The sequence below is a fragment of the Triplophysa dalaica genome, chromosome 3, assembly GCF_015846415.1.
Source record: "Triplophysa dalaica isolate WHDGS20190420 chromosome 3, ASM1584641v1, whole genome shotgun sequence".
In the NCBI taxonomy this organism is placed as follows: Eukaryota; Metazoa; Chordata; class Actinopteri; order Cypriniformes; family Nemacheilidae; genus Triplophysa; species Triplophysa dalaica.
In genome coordinates, this window is record NC_079544.1 from 1,153,799 (window position 1) to 1,176,508 (window position 22,710).

General features: G+C 36.7%; 1 protein-coding gene across 2 annotated transcripts; it reads left to right on the plus strand.

Annotated features, from left to right (window-relative positions):
- The first annotated feature begins 2,843 nt into the window (after positions 1-2,843).
- On the plus strand, positions 2,844-15,744 carry LOC130418183 (outer dense fiber protein 2-like). 2 transcript variants are annotated; one of them, XM_056744179.1, is made up of 16 exons: positions 2,844-3,365; positions 3,581-3,694; positions 4,538-4,657; positions 4,856-4,930; positions 6,656-6,727; positions 7,855-7,971; positions 8,141-8,326; positions 8,577-8,686; positions 9,826-9,961; positions 10,296-10,406; positions 10,485-10,589; positions 11,173-11,325; positions 12,340-12,440; positions 13,123-13,285; positions 13,358-13,483; positions 14,003-15,744. In XM_056744179.1, exons 2-16 carry the CDS (start codon positions 3,596-3,598, stop codon positions 14,171-14,173), a joined length of 1,845 nt encoding a protein of 614 aa, XP_056600157.1. In that variant the 5' UTR covers positions 2,844-3,365; positions 3,581-3,595; the 3' UTR covers positions 14,174-15,744. The 2 variants fall into 2 exon arrangements, with proteins under 2 accessions (XP_056600157.1, XP_056600158.1); XM_056744180.1 differs by lacking the exon at positions 6,656-6,727.
- The last annotated feature ends 6,966 nt before the right edge of the window (positions 15,745-22,710 follow it).

The window sequence follows — 22,710 nt, forward strand, 5'->3', positions numbered from 1 at the left end:
ATCGTAGAGGGCTGACATACCTTCAGTGAAAAAACATTTTATAGATTTTGTAAGTAAAATCTAAAAAAACTGAATTTTGCTTTTTTTTTGTACAGATTTTTATGCAAAACATAAAATTACAGAAAAAGATAGCAATTTTACATGAAAAACAGTGGAAAACAACTTTTTATATATGATTAAATAATGCAATTTTACAGGAACAAAAAGTTATTTCAGGTACATCTCGGTCACAGAAAATGTTACTGTTCTTTTTTACAGTGTTTCGTCATGTACCCTTTAAAACAAATATGTCTCCTGAAGGAAAATAATCTGAAACCAGAGTGAGATATACATGGGAATGATTTTGAAGACCTCCACCTCATTCAAACACTGGGTCCATTTTCTTTACTTTTTTTTGACGCTAGAGGAATTTACTCAAATGACCTCCATATGTCTGAAGGCTCTCCTGGGAACAGACGGGATGTGAAATACTGCTGACTGAACATAAACATCCCTCTGCACATTTCTAGTGCTGTTATTGTGAGCTAGTGCCTAGTTTGACAGACAATAGATATTTGAGCCATTGACCCATCGTTGTACCCTATGGGCTGGACTTCTTTGTCCACGAGATGAAAAGTGTAGTGGTATTTAATAATCTACAAATCCATTTTAGGGTTGATGTTTGTGGTTTTATTCAATGGAAAAATGTTGGGAAATACTTCCTCCGTTGTTTTACTCTTTCTGTACCATTTGCTCGAACTGAGCTGGGAAAAGAGGTTTTATTTATGCAGGTGCATTGGTCTAGATTTTTCTAAATTGAATTGACAAAATGTGCCACAAGTAATGAACTATTAAACTATCAGTATACCAACAAGTTTATTTGGAGTATAGTTGTAGTACAAATGAAAACTTAATTGTAAACTTGTTGTGTACTCAAAAGTTTGCTACTGTTACACTTAAGGTACACTTAAATGCAGTGCTCGAATTGAAGGGAGGCTGGGGGGATCCGGGGCCCCCCATAAGGAATTAGGGACCCCCCTTAAGAAGTAAAAAAATGGACTTTGGGGGTCCCTCAGATAGTTGTATTTGGGTAAAAATTATACTGACAAATGTGATTACATTTATGCAATGGATGTGGTACATTTTGTGAATTATTCTTTTACAATAATTTATATTACGTTTGATTATGGGCTAGCTACATTTACATTTATTCATTAAGCAGACGCTTTTATCCAAAGCGACTTACAAAGAGTTAGTGAGCAACAAGCCATATGTCATACAGGACCCATAATACATTAGGTGCCAAAACAAAGTTACTTGTTTCAACAAAAGCTAGACCACTACCTGTTGACAGAAACGGTTAGTGGTTTTTTTTTCATTTGTAAATATATTGTGTATTTTGTATCAATTGTATATTGCAAAACTAACCCCCACAAAAAAAAGTTTTATGAGAGTTTCATAAGACATGAGAGAGCACACCTTGCTTTTTATAAGACTTGGTTCAATTTGAACACTGCTTAAATGTATACTTTAATAAACAAAAAAATGGGCCAATTTTTTCCCAAGCGGTATTCAAATAGTACACTTCCAAACATGTAACTAGTCAATTGATATTAGTGTACTTGCAACATAAATACTTAAACATATACTTGAACTTTACTTAAGTGTAGGCTACTTAAAAAAAAGAACTTCAAGTTTAAAGCTTAAAGCTTAAAATCCAACCTGAATGATGACAAAACATAATGAGGAAGCCTTTGCACTCTAGAAACCATTTGAGTTCTCAACTATTAGCATTATAAACACTTTATTGATACCAACAAATCAAGGACATGCATCACAAAAATGGTCAAATTTTAATGGATAAAGCAAATGGTTCATATGTTTTTTTTATGTTTTTTTTTTAATGATTACCATTATGAAGTATGAACCATTAGTTTTTTTCTATGAGAACCATTACACAATACAAAATGTAAATGTAGAATGTGTTGGTATTATTCCAATAGGATTTAACATTATTACCATTGAATCCATACCATTCACACCATACAATCCATTCAATTATTGTTTTTTTTTCAGCATGGTTCTATGAGATCATCATGTTTGTTGTGTGTTCCAGGGGATTAAAACGCACAATATATATTTCAGACCTAGTGGAGAAATACTAACTAATAATAATAGGAAACGTGTAAAGTTTGCTTAAAATGAAAATACTTAATAAAGATAATTATAGGAATAATAAATAGGATTCCACAACTGATAACATATGAAAACATATGACAATACAACATTTACTGTAGGCTTCATAAAATTTACTTTAAATATTTTGACTTAATTTGAGAATTTTCTCTTTCGCATTTCTGCATGTCTGAGCTGAAGAGCAGCTTTCACCCCGACCGCGCTACCAAGCGCCATCTTGTGGCTGTTCAGCAAAAGGTAACCAGAGTTTAATTTAAATATAGTACAAAAGAGGATAAACATACGCAACTAATAACAACAAAAATACATAAATATAACTTGGGGTATAATAAAAAATAATAGTAATGTCAGGGGTAAAAAAGAACATCAATTAAAATGGCATAGTGCTACGTAAGTATTTTTTGCTTTTTGTTTTTATATTGCTTAAAGTTTTTCCATATTTTTTCATTTCTCTAACAAAATGTTCAAAGTTTGGCTTCAGCCCATTGTTTCACATGAATGTGATATTTACCAAGTAAAAAAAGCACCAGAGTTTCACGACTTGGCAGCTGTACTCTTTGGTAATACGTGCAATTGGATCACGTGAGGCACCTGAGCCAATCATATACTAGCCTCTGGTCTCATTTCCTCTGTTAGGAGGCCGCAGTCGTTACGCTTTTTTGACAAAAGGTCTTCAGTCTTCAATCTAGTGGCTTTGATGATTATACTTCACTACAGCCAATGACAGCTGACGTTAGAAAACCCACCAATGAAATCCGCCTTCATTTATATGCGGTGGCCAAATTGGGTATTTTAAAATTAAAAATCATACTTCAACATCGTTATTTCAAAAGAAAACACTTTTTTAAAATCTCGTTATATAGTTGATAATACAAATATTTATCAACCACCTTGTTTATTGATGAATGCGTCACGGTACATAGTAAATAAGCAGAGTTTGACTATATGAGAAATATTTGGCAACCCTAGATGACGGTCGGCTGTGAGTGCTTGACAACAGTCGCTATGAAAGCTCCGTTTTAAGAGCTGGACGACTGAGACACAGGTTTCATTTCACTCACATTTAAGGCATTTGTGCCGATGAACTGTGTAGAAAACGCTGCAGGAATGACAGGATTTGAGGGTGTTAAAACACCACAAGCGACGAAGAAGACAAACTCCAACTATGATGCTTCAGCAATGTGACAACAGTAAGTTAACGTGAGCACGTTCATTTTCGGACTTCTTCCGGTTGTTCGTTTGCGAATAACGTCATGAAATATATCTTGTTATGCAGGAGTATTGCATTCTGTGTGCACCCTTGAATAACATCTAAACGCAAGACTAGGCTGCGATCTCAGTTCATCTAAAACGGTTTTACATGTTTTTCAGTATAATAATAAATGCATGTGTTTTTTGTGTTTAGTTATCATGTGTGTCAATGGACAGAAGGAAAGTTCTACTGAAGATCCTCAGTGATGCAGAATGTGCTGATGCTCAGCTGCTTTCACTGAAACACAGTCTGCGTCATCAGTTTACTGTAAGTTACGTCATCACTGTTTATTTACACCTTCACTGATGTTCACATCAGCAGGGTCTTAATTATACATTAAAGCACAGATTTTAAAGTTCGACTGAATTTTGATGTCAATTCCACTTTTGCACTCAAGTAGTTTAAAGGGGTCATATGGCGCAAACACATGTTTTTCTGTGTATTATAAGTTGCCCATGCATGTATTAGACACGTAAAATTGCACAAATGAAAGTGTGGGAATAAAAGATGCATTCTATCTAAAAGCGAATGCTCACCCAGACCTGCCTGAAACGCCAGATGGTGGTCTCTTTTGACTAAGACCGCCCAAATGTAAACACAAGTAAGGTGGTGTACCTGTCAGTACAATAGAAGAGGAACCTGATGCTCCAAATATGGTCAGAGGCGTTACATTTCTGTCACACGCTTGCAGTATTCAACCAATCACTACACACTGATGAACTGGCCATTCATAGCACACCTCGCTTTTCAGAGCATGCTTTGTTAAAAATCTGCATGTTTCAGAGAGACGGAGCAAAGAAGAGAAACAAACATGCACAGAATGTGGAAAATAAAGTGTTTTTTAACCTTAAATCGTGTTTACACATTGAATTACATCGAAAACAAACGATAATATTTGTTTTAGCCGTGTCATTTGACCCCTTTAATTACGTCAGAAGTATAACTAAATTACAGAAAAAATGAGAGTAATCCCTTAATTTACTTTTTCAAGGGAAATGTAATTAAATTACAGTAATTACTTAGTAACTAGTTACACCAACACTGCACATCAGCCATATTATGGTAAACAAGTTTAAGTTTACTCAGACCGCTTATTTGTTTGTTTTAAAGGTTTCATCCAGCGAGCAGCTGTGTTCACAACAGAGAAGCATGTTGACTGAGAAGCTGGACATAATGAAACATCTGATCTCATCCGTCCATCAGCAGCTGAAAGAACTCCACGATGAAGAGGTTTACTTCATTACTTTCAATTCATCCGTCATTCATTAGAGGACGAATGACATGAAGAATGTGCAAAACAATTAAAGAATCCATAACAGATATGCATCTGCAATAAACATTAGAAACCGAATTTGCATTTGGAAAGATAAAAATGATTCTTAAATAATTACAGAAAGTCATCTTATTTGACCAGTTTGTGTTTTGCAGGCACGTTGGATAGACACAGAGAAACAGATCAAAATTTTGCGAGAAAAGCTCAGACGGACTGAGAGTGATAATCAGGTAACATTAATATAATGATGATCCACGATGATCGTCTTCCAGAAAACCAGAGCTCAGTATTAATCTGATGTAAATTTGATCTGATGTTATGATTTTGTTTGATTTTGTGTTAAAATTTGAGTTATTTGTGTCAATTTCACAGTTATGTGAATTGCAATCACAACACAAATTATGTCATTTTCATTTACATCATGATAGAGGCATCCCATAATAAAATGAAAAACCTAATTTTGGCTTTCCACACCATTCACTGGCAATAAAAAATGGTGCTGTACCTAAATAGACCTTTTTTATATTTTCCTTTTTTTATGTATGTACGTTTATAACACTATACTTAATATTATGTTGCCTTTAGTGTTGGGTGTAACTAGTTATGAAGTAATTAGTTACTGTAATTAAATTACTTTTCCTTTGAAAAGTAAAATAAGGGATTACTAAAAATTTTCTGTACTTTAATTACGGTTACTTCTGATGTAATAATGCTACATTATGTATTTTATATTATTTATTTGAATGAATTAAAAGAGCCGTTTCATGTCTTGAATCACTGAACTAATCAAAGTTGATGTAGGATATAGAAAGAACTAAGTAATAAGAAAGTAAATAACTTTTGGAGAGAGTCATTTGTACAGTAATCTAATTACACTATTGAATATGTAATTCCTGCCTATGAGTTAATTACTTTTTCAGAGTAACTTACCCAACACTGTTTACCTTTGCATTTAAATTAAAAAAAGAATAGTTAAGCCTAATGCGACTCAATTTCTTTTTCAGCATCCAGAATAAAAGTTTGTGTTAACACAATATATGTCTGTGTACTGTGCATATTCATTTTGTATTTACAAACATAAACACATACTTATATATAAATTTAGGAAATATTTTAATGTATTCATTTATATTTACTAATAATTGAAACTCTATATCAACGTTTATTAATTTTTATATTTTAAAAAATTCATAGGTTCAAGGATAGACATGAAACTGCTCTTTTAATTCATTCAAATAAAAAATATAAACTACATAATGTAGCATTATTACATCAGAAGTAACCGTAATTAAAGTACAGAACATTTTTAGTAATCCCTTATTTTACTTTTCAAAGGAAAAGTAATTTAATTACAGTAACTAATTACTTCATAACTAGTTACACCCAACACTAAAGGCAACATAATATCAAGTATAGTGTTATAAACGTACATCCATAAAAAAAAGAAAATATAAAAAAGGTCTATTTAGGTACAGCACCATTTTTTATGTAGCTCAGTGGTAAGAGCATTGTGTTAACAACGCATGGTTGTGGGTTCGATCCCAGGGGACTGCACATACCTATGTAAAATGTATAGGATAAAGCAATGTAAGTCACTTTGGATAAAAGCGTCTGCCAAATGCCTAAATGTAAATGTAAATATGTGTGTGTATGTGTTCATAAATACAAAATTTCTATGTACATTACATTGCCATATATTACGTAAACACAAACTTTTACTCAGGATACAACAAATCACGATCAATCGTTTGACAGCCCTATATTTAAAGTAATGTAAACACTATCGTTGAGTTTTTCATTTGCTATTCCATCAAATGAAAATGCAAAATATATATTTGTGGTAGTATTCTATGCTCTTGAACTTTACCCAAACTCCAACGACTTCCGCTGAAAAACTTGGAAACGTGAAAAAGTTCGATAGGGTGTGTGAATAAATGCTTGCATTTGTTTCTCAGAGCTTAAGATCATATTTGATTGAAAAAGAGAAAAAGTGTCATGATTTGATGGCTGGGCAACAGAAGGAAATGGTAATTGTTCATTTTTTCAAATATTCAAATTGTATTCATTTATTGCCATGATTTTTTGGTTTCTTCTTAAAGAGTACATAACATGAGATCATGAAAATGACATTTCATGCAGTGTGTAATGTTGCCTTGTTTGTAAGTAAGCAGTCTACCAAGTTGTAAATCAGAAGGTGAACTGAAAAAAGGGAGTCGACTCCGAATCACGCAAACTAGTCGTCCTCGGTCCGATTCGTCCACCACTAGCAAGTAATAGATAAGTAACTACATGTAGTCACCGCCTACGTTTTGCTAGGACTGCCCGCGAAAACTTTACTTTTCTCTCCTAAACACTGTAGCTCATGAGACTCATTCGCTGCAGACCAATCACAGCAGACTAGACCATCTGACCAATCACATCATACTAGGCAAGCAGAGGGGAGAGGATTAAGCGCAGGTCACACATGATTTCACATAAAATTACACGTTTCACTGTTTAAACTTTACCATCCACTCCTGTTTCTATTGCTGCCACAAACGAAGGCGCTTCTCTTTTTATTTGGTTTTGTAATCTTTTACATTCTTTTCATTCTACAATGAGCGATTCCTCCATTTTGGAATTCTTTTCTACCGAGAGGTCACGCTATGACATTTTGATCTTCTATTAGTCTCACACACTCACGTGACGCAAATTCGCAATTCAGAGTTCACCAATCTTGAATGTGAAATATTTCCGCCCGGGCTTCCGTTTCCGCTCTGTCGCATGCGTATGAATGGAAGTCAATGGAGGGAAAATTCAAGCGTGACCGCGGCTTTAGACAGATGAATCGCGCAACAAATCATTTGAGAGTCAGTCAAGGAGTAAGGTAAGAATGACTGCTGTTATAACATAATAATAGTGTTTTTACTCCATCTATGAACATAAACTTATTGTGGGACATTACATAAACCAAGGTAGGACCGTACAGATCCCTAGTTATGTACTCTTTAATGGATTGTCAGCCATTACCTTATAGGTTTTAAGTGCTAGTACACACTTCACAAATATTAGATGATTAGATGATGAAGAGCAACAGAAACCAGAGAATATTCAGTCATGTTTTTGTGACCAGTTGTGATGTATAAATGCATTTTCATCTCTCCGCACTTCCCAGGAGAACACAGAGTCAGGGATTCAGTTGTCCAAGTCAATTGAAGCTACGCAGGCGCATCTACAGACCCAACTTCAAAGCAAAGAGGAACAGAATGAGCGTCTGAATGTCCAGCTGCTGGTGACCTAAACAACCATATTTCTTTCCAGTAGCTAAAGACATGAGCATGAATTTGAAAGCAACACTCGCAGCTTCTTCCACAATCATTCTGTTTTTATGAAGAGATAACTTCACACGGGTTGATCTCTCATAATGTGACATAGTCATTTGTGGGTGCTATTGTCTGTAGACACTGGAGCGGAGCGTCACACATCAGAGGCTGGAGCTGGATGAGTTGAGAGCTCAGATCTCCGGCGTGTCCGAGAGCTCACGTCAGGAGAATGAGGCGCTGAAGAAAGTCACACGAGCTCACAAACGCAGAGCTGAACGGTTTGAGGAGGCTGTGGAAAGATGCCACGGACAACTGAGAGAGAAGGTTTGTGTATCTTTTTTTGTGTGGGCGATTCCAGCATTATGGATGTGCCAAAACTTGATCGATTTCTTAGAGAATACATTTATATTGAATCATCATAGCCCTGATGATAGAGTCCAGAGCTTTCTAAAAGAGGGAAAGATTTTCATCATGATGATGGTTGCATGTTGTCTTCGTTTGAGCCAGTCTAGACACAGTATGATGATGGATCGCTTATCAATATCCATGATGTCTGTTGAATTGTGGGATGCAGGAAGTCCTTCTGGCTCAGAGCCGAGCAGAGAGAGACGTGTGGCAGCAACAGCAGCAGCAGATCTCACAGGAGAGACGACAGCTGGACACGCAGAGAGACGCAATTAAAAAGTATCTTTCATCTCGAATACATTTGTGTGCATCATATTTATTTATACCATGGAATACTGGATTCTGATTGGCTGGAAGGTGTGCATTAAAATCCTTTAACACACGGGTAGCTCCAGTCAGTTTGATTACTTTGAAATTTTCTGGAAAAAAGAACCGTCATTTTCACCTGTTTGATCTGAAATGACAATACAAACATCAATAAAAGCTTTAACTTGGCAAATAACTAAGATATAAGTGGAATAATCCATGGCTAGACGTGCATTAAAGGATTTTAAAGGACTCTGTGGAGGCAACCACCCTCCGCTTCGAGTCAGGTGGTACTTCGACTCCACGTCGTGCAGTAAAATCCATTAATGCACAGCTAGCCGTGTATTATCCCTTAAAAGTCGGCCAATCAAAATGTCTTGTAAGGACATTTCCACTATGAATGTGATTGTACATAGAGACAGATTTTGTGTTGCGCTTCTTGTGTTATTTACTTGTTAAAGGGATACTTTACTAGCAAATCATAAATGTCCCATGTTTTACTCACCCTCAAGGCATCTTAACTGAATATGGTTTTCTTCTTGAAGAATAACGCGTATAGACAGCGCTATTAATGTTGCTGTCAAGCTTCCGTCATCTCTCGAATGGGCGTGAACCAGAGGAATGTTTGTGAAAGCTCCCACCAGAGTAGACGCTATCCTATTGGAACAAAACGGAAAATGCAGAGTTCATCACCGGAACTTAAGTCACGCCTGTGTTACCTGCCGGAAGAACAAGCCTCTGGTTCATCTGCATTCGAGGGATGACGGAAGCATGACATTACGTTAATAGCACTCTCAATATGGATATTTCTCTTAAACAAATGCATGGATGGGCTTCAGAAGAACTTTGGGAAGACCACAGAGCCGAGTCGTGCCGTTCTTTGATCGATGGATGCACTTTTTGGAGCTTCAAAAAGTTGACACGCATTCACTCCCATTCTAACGCTTTGAAGCAAAATAATAAGTGGTATTATAACTCTGACTGCATTATTCTTCTTCGCCTTTGAGGGTGAGTAAAACATGGGTAAATTTAGATTTGGCAGTAAAGTACCCCTTTAAGATGAACGGCTCACTTTGCTAAATGTTTAAATGTAAGTGTGAATCTTATTAAAGTGAAATCACAGCACTTACTGCAGAGCTGGACAGAAAGAGACACACAACAAAGTCAACCAGTGCAAACTTACTGAAGAAGCTGGAGAAAATCACTTCTGAAAACGTTGAACTCAACCAAGAGAATGCATCCATCAAGGTATGAGCTATTGTTGACCAATAACCAGGGTTGCCAGATCTGTGTTACAAATCCAGCCACAGGCCAATCCAAAACAGCTATAAATTCAAAATATGAATATGAATGAATAACAAAATCCATTTACATTTTAACAAATATGCCGCGGCAACAGTTTTAAAAAAACGGCGATCTGGCAACCCTGCATCTCAACTTGGTTGTGTCTGTCACATAGCAAATGTACATAATTAATAGTCCTACCACCTTTTAAGACTTATACATTAATGTTTGCTGTCTTTAATGGACCGATGGGTCTTTCATTTGATTAATTTTGAATTGTATTTCTTTTCACACACAGGCCTTCATTGCTGATACTGCACAGAAGCTACAGATCAGTCAAGCTACTCTCCAGGAACACAATGTGCTTGCAGAGGAGAGGAAACATCAAGCTGAACAGTACCAGCATCAGGTCAAACCTTATATCTTTACTCAGAAAACATGTTGAACAGTCTACGCTTCGATTTAGCTGAGATGTTTTATTTGACAGCTAGCAGAACTGAAGGCAGAAATCACAGAGCTAAAAATCAAGCTGAAGAATCATCTTCAAGAAACTTGTGACACTAAAGAGGGGAGAGATGCTGAGATCATTCAGGTAATAGAACATGAGATGCTTTGATATCCTTGAAGAGATTGGCTCAGAATTAAGGCTAAAACGGGGCTGGACTGGGAAGACACATCGGCCATCCACCATATTCCAAATACTGAAAAGAAAACAAGTTCAGATTCCCTTTAAGCAATGAACAGTCATATTTCTACATGTTTTAGGAAAAGTTATTTTTTATTAGTTTTTCCCAGTTTTTATGTGTCTTTTCTTGCCGTCAGTCTTTCTCATTTCTGTTGAATGACTTTGTCACTCCTGACGTTTGATTTCGTTGAAATTGGCCGCAATACATCTAGACATGCTGATTTGAAATAAAAATGTCTCTTAATTTTTTCCACTGCTGAACTGTACGTATTAATAACGTAAGGTTATGGCCATTCTTATAGTCATGTTATGACATCATTGAATGCAGTCGGTTTAACTGACAATACATGTTTTCCAAAACATTGTTAAATAAAAATATAATTCATATTGTGCATGTGTTCATGTGTGAGAAATGTTGATTATATTTCAGCAGCTTTAAACATTTTGAATCTGTCCATTGGGATGATGTGATGATCTCTCTCGGGTGCAGGAGGATCTGGAGAGACGTGTGCAGGAACTACAGGTATATCCAGAGTTGCTGGCAGTCACCGAGAAGAAGCTGCAGCACAGTCAAGAAGACTTGAGACGCTCCGAGCAGAGATGTGCGGACAAGACCGGGTCCATTAGACAGCTACAGGACACAGTGAGTGTTTGTCTTTGTTAAAGGGACAGTTCACCCAGAAATGAAAATCATTTACTCACTCTCTCTTCAGTGCTAAGCTGTGTGACTTTCATCTGCAGTAAACAGAAGAAGATATCTTGAAGAGCGTTGGCAACCGAACAACGGCGGTACCCATTCACTTCTATTGTATGGACACCAGACCAATGCAAGTCAATGGATACCGCCGGTGTTAGGTTACAGACATTCTTCAAAATGTCTTCTGCAGAGGATAGACAGAATCTTCATTTTTGAGTTAACTAACACTTTAGTTGACTCGCAGCAAATTTGAGGTCACAGTCAAACTGTGCCGGACACGTTCACCTGTGAAACACTCCAGTGATGTGCCGTAGTCAGGGGAGTGTTTACCATTTTGGGCGCCCTAAGCAAAGTCAAGACCTGAAGCCCACCACACATTGCTTAACATTTTATTTTAAATTGCACAGCAGTATAGAGTACATGGAATTAATGAGAATATATATGAACTGCATTTATTTTACGTTGATCCACATAACAGCACAACATTCTCTACAGTTTGTTATAAGTGTAAACCTTCTTGATTTTGGGATGAAAAAGTGTCCTTTGTTTTATTCAGAATTATACAGAATGCTTTTAGCTACAGTATAAGAAAGTAAAAGGTGCAAGATTCTTCTTTCAATGCTTCTTTTCATAGCACTTGATTCACACAAATTTTACTGATGTAGCGAATCAATGCTATTAGATGTATTGTCTTTAGCTTTCTTTCATTTTTGAGCATCGCTTTGATACATGTGCTTCATTGTGTGTATCTGAGTGTCTAAATCAAGCGTCAAATGATTTTACCCCTGGTTGCCACTAGGGGGCCCCAAGCTTGCAGGGCTCTATGCATCTGCGTGGTGGTCAACAACGCTTCTTGTCCTTTAAAGTGATTTCCTTCATATGCTAAATGTGTTCTCTGTTTGTGACTAATAAAAAAATGATGTCATGTGTCAAAATCCTAAAACTGTTCTTGGTTACCAGGTAAACATGCAGATAGAAAAAATGAAGTCTTCAATGGAGATGAAAGAGTCAGTCAGTGAAACAAACTCCCAACTGAAGCAGAAAGTGAATCAACTTCAGAAGTGAGTGTTTGAAAGTGTTGCTTACACATTAAACATCATCTTATGCATCTTTAAGCACTGAAACGAAAAAAGAAACTACTTAATTTATTGCCAATTACTCAACGTCCAAAAATTGCATGAATATATTTAACAACCACTAGCACAGTGTTGTATATTGTTTTGGAAATGGGTGATTCATCAGGTCTGGGTTCAATACACAGAAATGTTCTTTGCTGTTATTTTGTAGTCCATTCTGTTAGTTTTATCAGCCTTCATTTTCAACCAACATTTGATCAGGAAGATGCCAAAAATCTAATCCTCCTATCTTTGAAAAGCATAGGGAATCTACAGTGTAAGACCTCATGGGGTCTTTGAAGTCTTTGCACATACAATCCGAAATTTTCGTATGTGTTTCTTCATATTTGGCGATCGTTTGTTTGGTGTCTCTGAATTATCAAAACGCCTCCGTCAAAACCAGATGCGAAAAACGCAGATCGAACGCAGTCTGAATTTTTTTATGAAGAAAAAAGTATCGGAGGCATATACTACCGTTCTAGTACCGGTGTATTGTGCAAAACTTTTAGGTGTTTAGATTAGGGTGTGCGGTGCCTGACCATTATGATGCTGCTTGCAGCTTTAGTGTACGTTCATTTCAAAGGAAGTTTATAGGGTTTTCTGCACTTGCTGTGTGTTTGAATGACAGGAGAATAGAGGAGGTGCTCTGTGAGAACCGGGAGCTCATCCACAGACTGACAGTTCAAGAGGAGGAGCTGAACTACAGCAGCAGACGACTACAACAGCGTTCAGAAGAGGGTCAGACTCTAAACCAGCAGCTGCAGACGGCTCTCACAGACCTTAAACAACAGGTAGAGCTGGATGTGCTCATTTTCTGTCATCCTTATTTGTGTTCACTTTCAGACTAAGATGTATTTGTGCAGGTTTGTAAGCTGAATGAGAAAACCTGTGATAGAGAGAGTGTCCTGCAGGCCAAGCTCAAGCAACTAGAGACGGAAAAAATGAGAAGAGAAAAAGAACTTCAGCAGCTCAAACAGATCAAGCGTTCTGTTAGTATCCATCTCTTCATCTCTGTTGCCTTATAGTGTTGTTTTATCACTGTAAATATCTCTGTTAAAGGGATAATTCACCCAAAAATGAAAATGGGTGTCATCATTTATTCATCTTCAGGTTGTTACAAATCTATTTAAATGTCTTTGTTCTGATGAACTCCGAGGAAAATATTTGGAAGAATGTCAGTAAAAAAACTAATCTCATCAAATTGTTTCCCCTACCATTACCTTAGGGGGATGCCCCGCCCCTTAAACAGCACCCCCTTCTGTTTCTATATGGTCGCGCGTTTACAATTCTCCTCTGCTCTCCGTATCGAGTTCCAGCGGATGAGCGCACACAGACACGTGCAAAAAAAGTATTGTCGGACCTCCGCCGCAAAGAAAATATATAGACCGCACTCTTTATGGGTGAACTATCCCTTTAACTCCTACTCTCTGCTCTCTTTTCATCCATCCAACATTCTGAAAGTACACGTGTTTGTACTCACTGGTTTATTGTTGTTTCGTATACTTTAGAGTGATAAGCAATATGAAGACCGGCTTCGAGACTTGCAGCTGAGCCTGGAGCAATCTGAGAGGCACAAACGGAGCATTCAGAACTATGTGGACTTTCTTAAAAATTCCTACGCAACCATTTTTGAGGAAGTCCTCACATCAACTTACATGTCGTCCTGCTACTTGAAATGAAACTCTTGGTGTATGTATGTGATACGTGAAAATGTAATTCTCATGCTACTTGCTTTCTCGCATTTATTAAAAATAAATGCAACTTTTTCCTACAATATACAGTCTGTACTTTATATACAGCGTTTCGGCTGTTCATACATCACAGTGGTGTTTTGGATGAGGGGCCTGAAAACACAATGCAAGTTTGAGACCCATGATGGCTTTTTCGTGTCCGAAGTGTAAACTCTGCGTTTTCCGAAAACGTGGTTGTTGTTTCAGTGTGGTGAGCTGTTTCCTTATAACAGACTTTTGGGGGAGAAATGATAACGTGTGATTTTTCTCACTATCCGGTTAATAAGCTGCCAGTGTTTATTACAAGTAAGGTTTGACAAAAAGTTGGGCTTCGTTGGTCGTTGTTTAGGGCGTTACATTAAACGCATTACCTGGTACCTCTTCACCACAGATTCAGGTTTGCAAGACACTTTTCCGCTGTTTTCAGTCAATAACCGCTTCATGAACACCAACTTTTCTACACATTAAAAGTATCTTGTGGTTTTATGGTTTGATGGATTTGAACAACCATAAACAACGCAAAACACAGGAATTTTGAGTTTGTGATAGAGAATCACTTGTTGCACTTTGCGCGTCATTAAAACCACGTGATTACAAACAACCTAATAACAAATGACTGTTGTGCTAATCGGCTGCGAGTGAAACTGAGGCTTGTTTTAATGACAAATGACGCAGGCGTGTCTTATGTTCCGGTGAGGAACACGGCATTATCATTTTTATCCAATAGGATAACATCTCTATGCAGAAGCATTCGTCATCGTCATTTGCCAAATTTCGGCTCCCCGTGAGATTTTGACTCCCCTACTTCTCTAAAGCCCGCTCCCCCACCTAATCCTCACCCTAACCTTCGTAGGGGGAAAGAGGGGAGTCAAAATCTTACGGGGAGTCACATTTTGATATGACACCCGATAAACAAAGCTCTGGTTCACATGCAGCCGAGAGATAACGGAAGCTAGACATAAACTTGGATATCTCTCCTAAAGAAACGGATGGATTTGCTTCAGAAGACCTTTATGGAGCTTTAAAAAATTGCCCCAAGTTTGCTCCCATTCTACCACTTTGAAGTAAAAGGATACTAGGTGTTAAAACTCTTGACTGCATTATTCTTCAAGAAAAAAGTCATATTCAGTCAAGGATGCCCTTGAGGGGTGTAAAACATGGTGAAATTTTGTTTGTAGCGCAACACACGACGTAGTGGCTTACACTCAATATTTTACTTTTTTTAACAATAGAAATGTTGAGCGATAGAATCCAATGATGCAAACTACAAAGCGCTGTTTTAAACGGAAATGATGTAATTTACATGATTTGTGTGATGTTAGTCGCAATTATTAGTGAGGAGACAAGAGATAGTAACGGAAGCGTTTTCAACGTTTTAATAGGGATAAGATTTGGAATAAATGAGTACATGTTAAACTGTGTGGCTTTAAAAGTCTGTTTATAGGTTGTGGTAAGACTATAAAAAATGAAAAACTTGTTTGCAAATGCATTATTTAACAATAAATTCTAACAGACAAACACTTTTTCTTTATTTGTCAGTTTCTTTATTCATTTGACAAAATATCCCAAGACAAGTGTTAACAGCATTACTTAATGAATTTTATTAACGCAAAGGAGCGTCACTAAACTCTTCCTACTCACGGTGAGTTGTGGGTAAAATACACTGTTAGAGCGTGCATCATTCTGCACTTCAAATACTACCGGGAGTATTTGTGACAAATGTTATCTATATAAAATGTGTCTATAAATCAACATAACCATGATCTCAGACTATTTAAATTAGTCTGAATAATGAAGTTTACATTGCTCCCATGCAGTGTGACCATACAGTAGTCTTCCCATTGGTTCTGTATCAGACCCATTATGCAGCAGAGCTCCTTAGTTACACTGTTTCAGACTTCAATTACAGATCAGTCATAGGCTTTACAGAGGGATTACTGTGGGATTTTTGTAGAGATCAGGGGACAAGGATATGAATAGCTGGGCTGAGATCGAAAGAGTTCTCATGCAGCCTTGGAAAAAAATGGAAGTGCTTGGAATGCCACCAGGGGATTATGGGAATATTCATGACCACGTAAGAAGAGTCATGAATTGATCTATCCTGACTAGATCATCCTATAAGTAAACGGGAGCTAAATGAGGATAAAACCCACTTTTACTGGAATTCTCTGGGAAGGGTGAGCCAGTCTTATTATTTGGTTATGCAGGAAGGCCTGCGCCGGACTTTTTCCCATTCTTACATACCAGAAGGTGGCGAAGAAAGAAGATCTTCTCTAGAATATCACTAAACTCTTATAAATTAGGTGACCGTTTTCACAACACCGATTTCAACTAAAAACTTTTATGCACCGAAAAAGCAAACTTTTTAAATCGGGTCTCAAGGTGCACGTTCTTGAAAACAGCAACGCCACTTTATGAGAACCCTGACGTATTATGTGTTCGTTGGCACGAATGTACGCTAAAAAAATGACATTTTCGACAGACTTAAAAATATCCTCTTTGTTACAGCCAACTTTATTAGGTTTCATTTTTCACATTATATTTTGCTTTGGTTTAAGATGATTTGTGTTGAGTTATAGACCGAAAAAAATGAAACTTTGGAAAACGTATAAACGTTATTCTTATTTGTTAAAGCCAACTTCAAAAGATTTTCTTGAATTATATTTGAACACACCTTTACTTTATCATTCAATATTAATCAAAGACATGCATTCGTATTAGTTCCAGGTATAGCCTTTACTTTTAAATAAATTACAGAACCTGTCATTTTACATCAGGAAATTTTATTGATTTATCTCAAGGTTCTAATTCGCTTAAAAATTAATAGTTTTCTTTAAAAAAAGTTTTTACCCAAATCATTTTGTTCAAAATAAATCTGTTTAGTCTGGTTAACACAAGTCAGTTTGCTTAATTAAGTTTTCTTTCTGTAGTTCATTTATCTATTTGGGAGGAAAAGAAAGCAACTTACCCTGATATCAAGTAACCATTGAATATTGAAATTCCAACAAACCATCATTATTGGGATAACTGTTTGCTTTAGTTGACTTGCTTTATGTAACCTGGTAACTCGTTATTGCACTTCTTCTTCTATAGTTACCTTGGTTACCTATAGTTACCAATTTACCGCTTCATTGTTTCCTCGCCTCTTGTAAGTCATTTTGGATAAGAGCATCTACTAAATACCTAAATGTAAATGTAAGACGTTTCACTTCCTTTATAAAGTAACATCGCAAAACAAATAACAAATATTTATAACTTCTTAAATTACTGTACATTTACATAATAAGAAAAGTGACCCAAGACATTTAGACTTGTTTTATTAAAAAAGAAAAATATATAAACTACGTTAGTTTAAGATACGTAATTAGATTACAATTTTTACAGTGTGATTTTACTTTTAAAAAATTACAAAATGTTATTTTGCTTTTTTTCCTGGTGCCAGATATGCCATTATTTCACAAGTTTTTTTTTTTACAATAGGAATCCTAGGGCTAAACAATAATCTGACCTGACGAGGCAAGCCCTCGAAACAAATTATCTGAATAACTTTATTTGTGTAGCACAGAGCAACTGATCAATCGACTCCGTGATGTTCCAATCGGATTGGATCTGAATCCGTCTATCAGACCTGCTAACTTTTTTAACATTTCTGTATCATCTACTGTATCTGCCTCACAAAAAGTACATCAAACTGTTTAGCTCATCTGTGAAAGTTCATCAAGTGAACCTTCTATTTGTCACGTTTTTCAATAAAGCATCTGACCTCAGTGAGTTCTCTTATTTAAAGCATTTCAGTCACACATTTTTAATTTCCAGTTAGATTAAGCCGGCTCATTCTTGACAACGCTGGCACGCAACTGAATCTTCCTGATTCCTAGCACATCAAGAATGTGTCTTTAACTCAGATTAGCCCATGATTGCGCTTTTTCTCCATTGCGTTTTCAAAGAAAGCTGTCTGAGAGCCTTTGCACGCTAGCACACAAGAATCTTCAAGCAGTTGCCCTCTCCCAACATATTATCATTAAAATACACATGGTACGTCTATCAATGCTCTGAAACAGCATATCATCTACATGCTAAGTAGGCCATTGAGATTGTATTTGTTTGGAAACACTTTCATGTTGAAATGGAAGGACTTGCACGCAAACTGGATTTCGGTTCTTCTCAGAGCCTTTCTGAGAAGCATTTGAACAGAAAGACAAAAGCGAAGGATGCATTCCTATTGCAAGAGTCTTTTCCTTGAGCTAATTCCATGTCCTTTACCTCAGGCTTCAGACAACACTAAACAGGGCTTCTTTATTCTGAAACAAACCTCAACTCTAAGAGTATCGTACTCATGGACTGCCAAGTTGATGTGTATGGCGTGTGGTCCCTGCTTCAGCTGAATATGGAGAGCTTTCAGTCTAGCAGGAACAACTTCATTCAAGCAATGATTCTATAGCCTCAACTTTTTATTGAAATCAACATTTTCAAAGTACAGTATGACAGTTCTAATTCGCTTAAAAATGAATAGTTCTCCTTTAAAAAATGAATTTAACCAAGTTTTAACCCTTATAAATTTGTTTAGTCGGGTCAATATAAATTAGGTAGCTTAATTAAGTTTTCTTTATGTAGCTCATTTATCTTTTTTGAGCAAAAAAACATGCAACTTAACCTGATCAAGTTACCATTGAATGTTGAAATTCCAATAAACCACCATTATTGTGATCGGATTTGCTTTAGTTGAGCTCTTGACTCTCATCATAATTCGTTTTATTTATGTGCTCTTGTAATCTTGTGATCGAAACATTAAGCACACCGTCCCCTCTCAAAGTCATCTCATCTTTATGATTAAAAAAGGTCTAAAAAAGATTTGAACATGTCTTTTGTTAACACGGTGACATATGCATGTGTTATTTGGCTGGAACACATCTGAAATGATATTTTCAACCTCCAGAATCCCCATTTACTCAAGTTGATACCAGTCCGACTCGTTCTCACTCCCGACTCGTCGCATACTGTATCCGTTCGGTCGCTGTATACGCGCATGGTACTCCTTTGGCATCGTTTTTTCGTATTCAGTTGCTTTAGGTTGTTGGCTATACACTCCAGACCGTGACGCGTTTAATTAATTGCATTTGTACAAATTAGTGCTGTCAAACGATTAAAACAATTATTAATCTAACATTACATTAATGTTTTTAAATATACTTTCACATTCTAATAATTTCACATTTAATCTTCAAAATTAATGTAGAATCAACTGAATTCCTTAACAACATCATTTAATGAATGAAAGCCAATATTCTGACATTAGTTGTGCAACTGATGATTTTGTCTTTAAATGAACACAAGTTGTTTCAAACGGGTATAAATTACATTGTTCTATTGATCACAAGGAAAGAAATTTGGACATATGTTAGCAGTTTACAGTTCTTGGACATCACTGACTACTGTAGTATTGTAGTGCCTAGTTAACTTTTCTAAATTCTTCCAAATATCCTTATCTGTGTTCATCAGAACAAAGAAATGTATACATATTTGGAATAATGAGAGGGTGAGAAATTCTCAACAAAATTATCATTTTGGGGTGAACTATCCCTTTAACAGCGCTTTCATTTTTGTTCTGGGGGCTGATTACCGGCAGGGAAAAACAAGGCCTCATCGTGTGAAACCTCTTCAAGCTCACTCTTCTTACGACCACCATATTTTCATGTGATGTGAGCGCTGTGGGGTCTGTTGGTTTCCCATCTCTCTTCTTTCCTCCACTTATATATCTCTTTGTCAACAAAGGCAGCGTGAAAGGACTCTGAGGTAGGTAAATGTATTCAGAGACATTATCCGGGTGATTCTTTCGGACCCTCTCCCTGGGCCTGTTTGTCACTAATCTTGTCCCGCGTGCTTAGCACACAGACTTGCTTGTCTGATGCCTCTGAACCAGACAAAAGGCTCACGGGCCTCCTCTGGGCTCTGGCTGGGGAGCTCTTTGTGAGGATGTGAGTCAAAGCGGGAAACGGAGGAGCAAACAAGTGGAGTCACTTTCAGAGTAACCTCGCTCGCTGGGTCCACTCGGTGCTCAGAGAGACAGTTCTCCAACTCAATAGACTTTGTCCCAATTGGGTCTTAATGGCGTCAAGTCTTCTTTCTGAAGTTTTATGTGAGAGGATTCTTGTTGTGCACAACAAGTTATCCGGTGCTAAATGAATAATGGGGAGGTATGTGATATTTCTTTTGTGTGATTGAGAATCATTCGTAGGCCCTTATATCCTTAAAGAACTGCTCTGAAGTGGATCATTTGTCAGATTGTTTGTTCATGTAGTGCTGTCTGTTGTACATGGTGAGATTGTGTGTTTATGGATTAGTGTCGAGCGGTTCATGTGCGGGGTCATAGATGGATGTGCACTGGATTACTGCTCATAGGTCTTTGTTGGGGAAAACAATGCTTGTAATCCAGAGATAATGATGTTAAACAGTGACACGTCTGTTCATTTTTTAGACTTTGTCGTTTATTACTTTAAGACCCCTTTTATTTATTTAAGACCCCATGATATTGGGATAAAAATCAATAGAATGGGATTGTTGTGACATGTATTTCTTGTCAGTTTGTATTAAGTTCATTTATGGGGCTACGGAGAAGGTTGACCATTTTTTAAAGATTGAAACTGAATAAGGTCTGACTGCGTAGTGTCGTCATGGGTGTATCAAAACAGTCTAAACCTCAGAAAATCTCACCTATTTGGTCTTTTTTTCCATCATAAGGTTGACATTTGCATGGAAGTGCCCGTGTCATTTTCAACTTTGACTGTTTGTTGCTGCAGTTATGTTTACAGAATAGGTTTTGATTGGCGGTCCATGTTTATCATCAGCTCTGAAAGTGATCCTGAGGATAAAAATACAAATGTTGTTCTTCTGTATTTATTTGGTGACAGTGTCGGGTGCGCTGTGCTATTTAGATTTGGTGATGATTTCATTCCTTACCAACAAAATATGGTCTTTTATCAAGGCCAGATTGCATCATCTTTTAATCAACATACGTGTATATTGATCACAACATAATCATATATTTATATATAAACCTCACTGTCCGATCAACAGAGACGCTCCAGAGATGGACGATTTGCGGCCTTTAGCTTTCTCGTTAGAGACCCTGTCTACCATACGGACCGACGTGTAGGTTATATATTTGTATAAACAGTATATGAAGAGTTTATTTCCAAAACTCCAAATTCATGTTTTTTATAATTTATCGTGTTTTTATCATGTTTTTATTGTGTTAGTAAGCTGTATTTTTTCTCATGGCTCAAATCAAAACATGATTTATTTTTAATTAACACGAGTTAAGCAAATGAAAGAAATGATTATTATGAAACCCAACCATTTCTTCCCTGTGACCTCTTTAGGACTTTCAGTTCCCAAAAAACGTTCAGTTAACTTGTCACCCTGGGGAGAGTTTTGTTCAAGTGAGGTTTTTTCCTTCTACACATCGCTAAGACCTAAATAAAGTACAAGATGTTCAACACAGATGTGATTTGAACTGTTTACTTCTCACATACGTTGGTCAAATAAACACTCATAATAAGGGGGAATAAAATATGATTTATGAGATTGACCTGACTAATTTTGATTAGTACTTTTTTACAGTTTTGATCATTCCATTTTGTTTCATACCTACTGTGTGTACTTATAAACAACATGAAATAAACTTTAATTATACAAAAAGTGTGTATTGGGACATGCAAATTTGCTGGGATTGTGCTCATGTTCTGTCCGGTTGTTGAACTGTAAAAATCATTTCTGTTTCTGTGCTGTTTCAATTAAAAAAATGATGTTACCTGGTTGCCTTGACATTTTTGAGGTATTTCAACTTAAAAATATTGGTCAACACAACTAGTTTGCATCAAATTCATTACGTTAACTGATAGTTTTAGGTTGAACCAACCAAGTAACTTCTTTTAGTTGAAACAACAAAAAACAAATGATTTGTACAGTGTCCTCATGCTGTTATAGATAAGATATTTTAAGTTGTAGTGTCAAACTGAAAGAGCAACAGTTTGACAGATGCTTATACCTCAAAGCTGCCATTGATTTATCTCAATGTGCTGTTATTCACAAGATCACTTAGTGTTGAGAGAAAACGTTCTGTATGTGACAGTAACTGTGGTCCCTATTAACCCTTAAATGCATCACCTGGGTCTCATAAATCCTCAATCTATGTCTTATCAACAATAATTAAGACCAATTTTTTTCTTTTGTTATGGTGAATAAAATTATATTGAACACGTGGGTTCAGCGGTTGGCAGTGTTGTCTCACAGTATCATGAGATGTGCCCGGCTGAGACAGAAGCACTTGTGTATTCCGTGTTTACAACAGTTGTTATAAGAAGTCATCACGATCGACTAAGCGCTTAATCTTAAAAGTATGTGAGGTTCAGGGCATAAATTTATAATCATATGGTTGATGTTAACTTTGACACGTTTGTTAATTTACACCGGTCTGTTACTGCTGG

Coding starts and splice junctions, on each gene's coding strand:
- LOC130418183 (XM_056744179.1), top strand. CDS start 3,596: ATGGACAGAAGGAAAGTTCTACTGAAGATCCTCAGTGATGCAGAATGT. Junction 6,728..7,854: donor CTGGGCAACAGAAGGAAATG/GTAATTGTTCAT, acceptor CGCACTTCCCAG/GAGAACACAGAGTCAGGGAT. Junction 10,590..11,172: donor GAGATGCTGAGATCATTCAG/GTAATAGAACAT, acceptor TCTCGGGTGCAG/GAGGATCTGGAGAGACGTGT.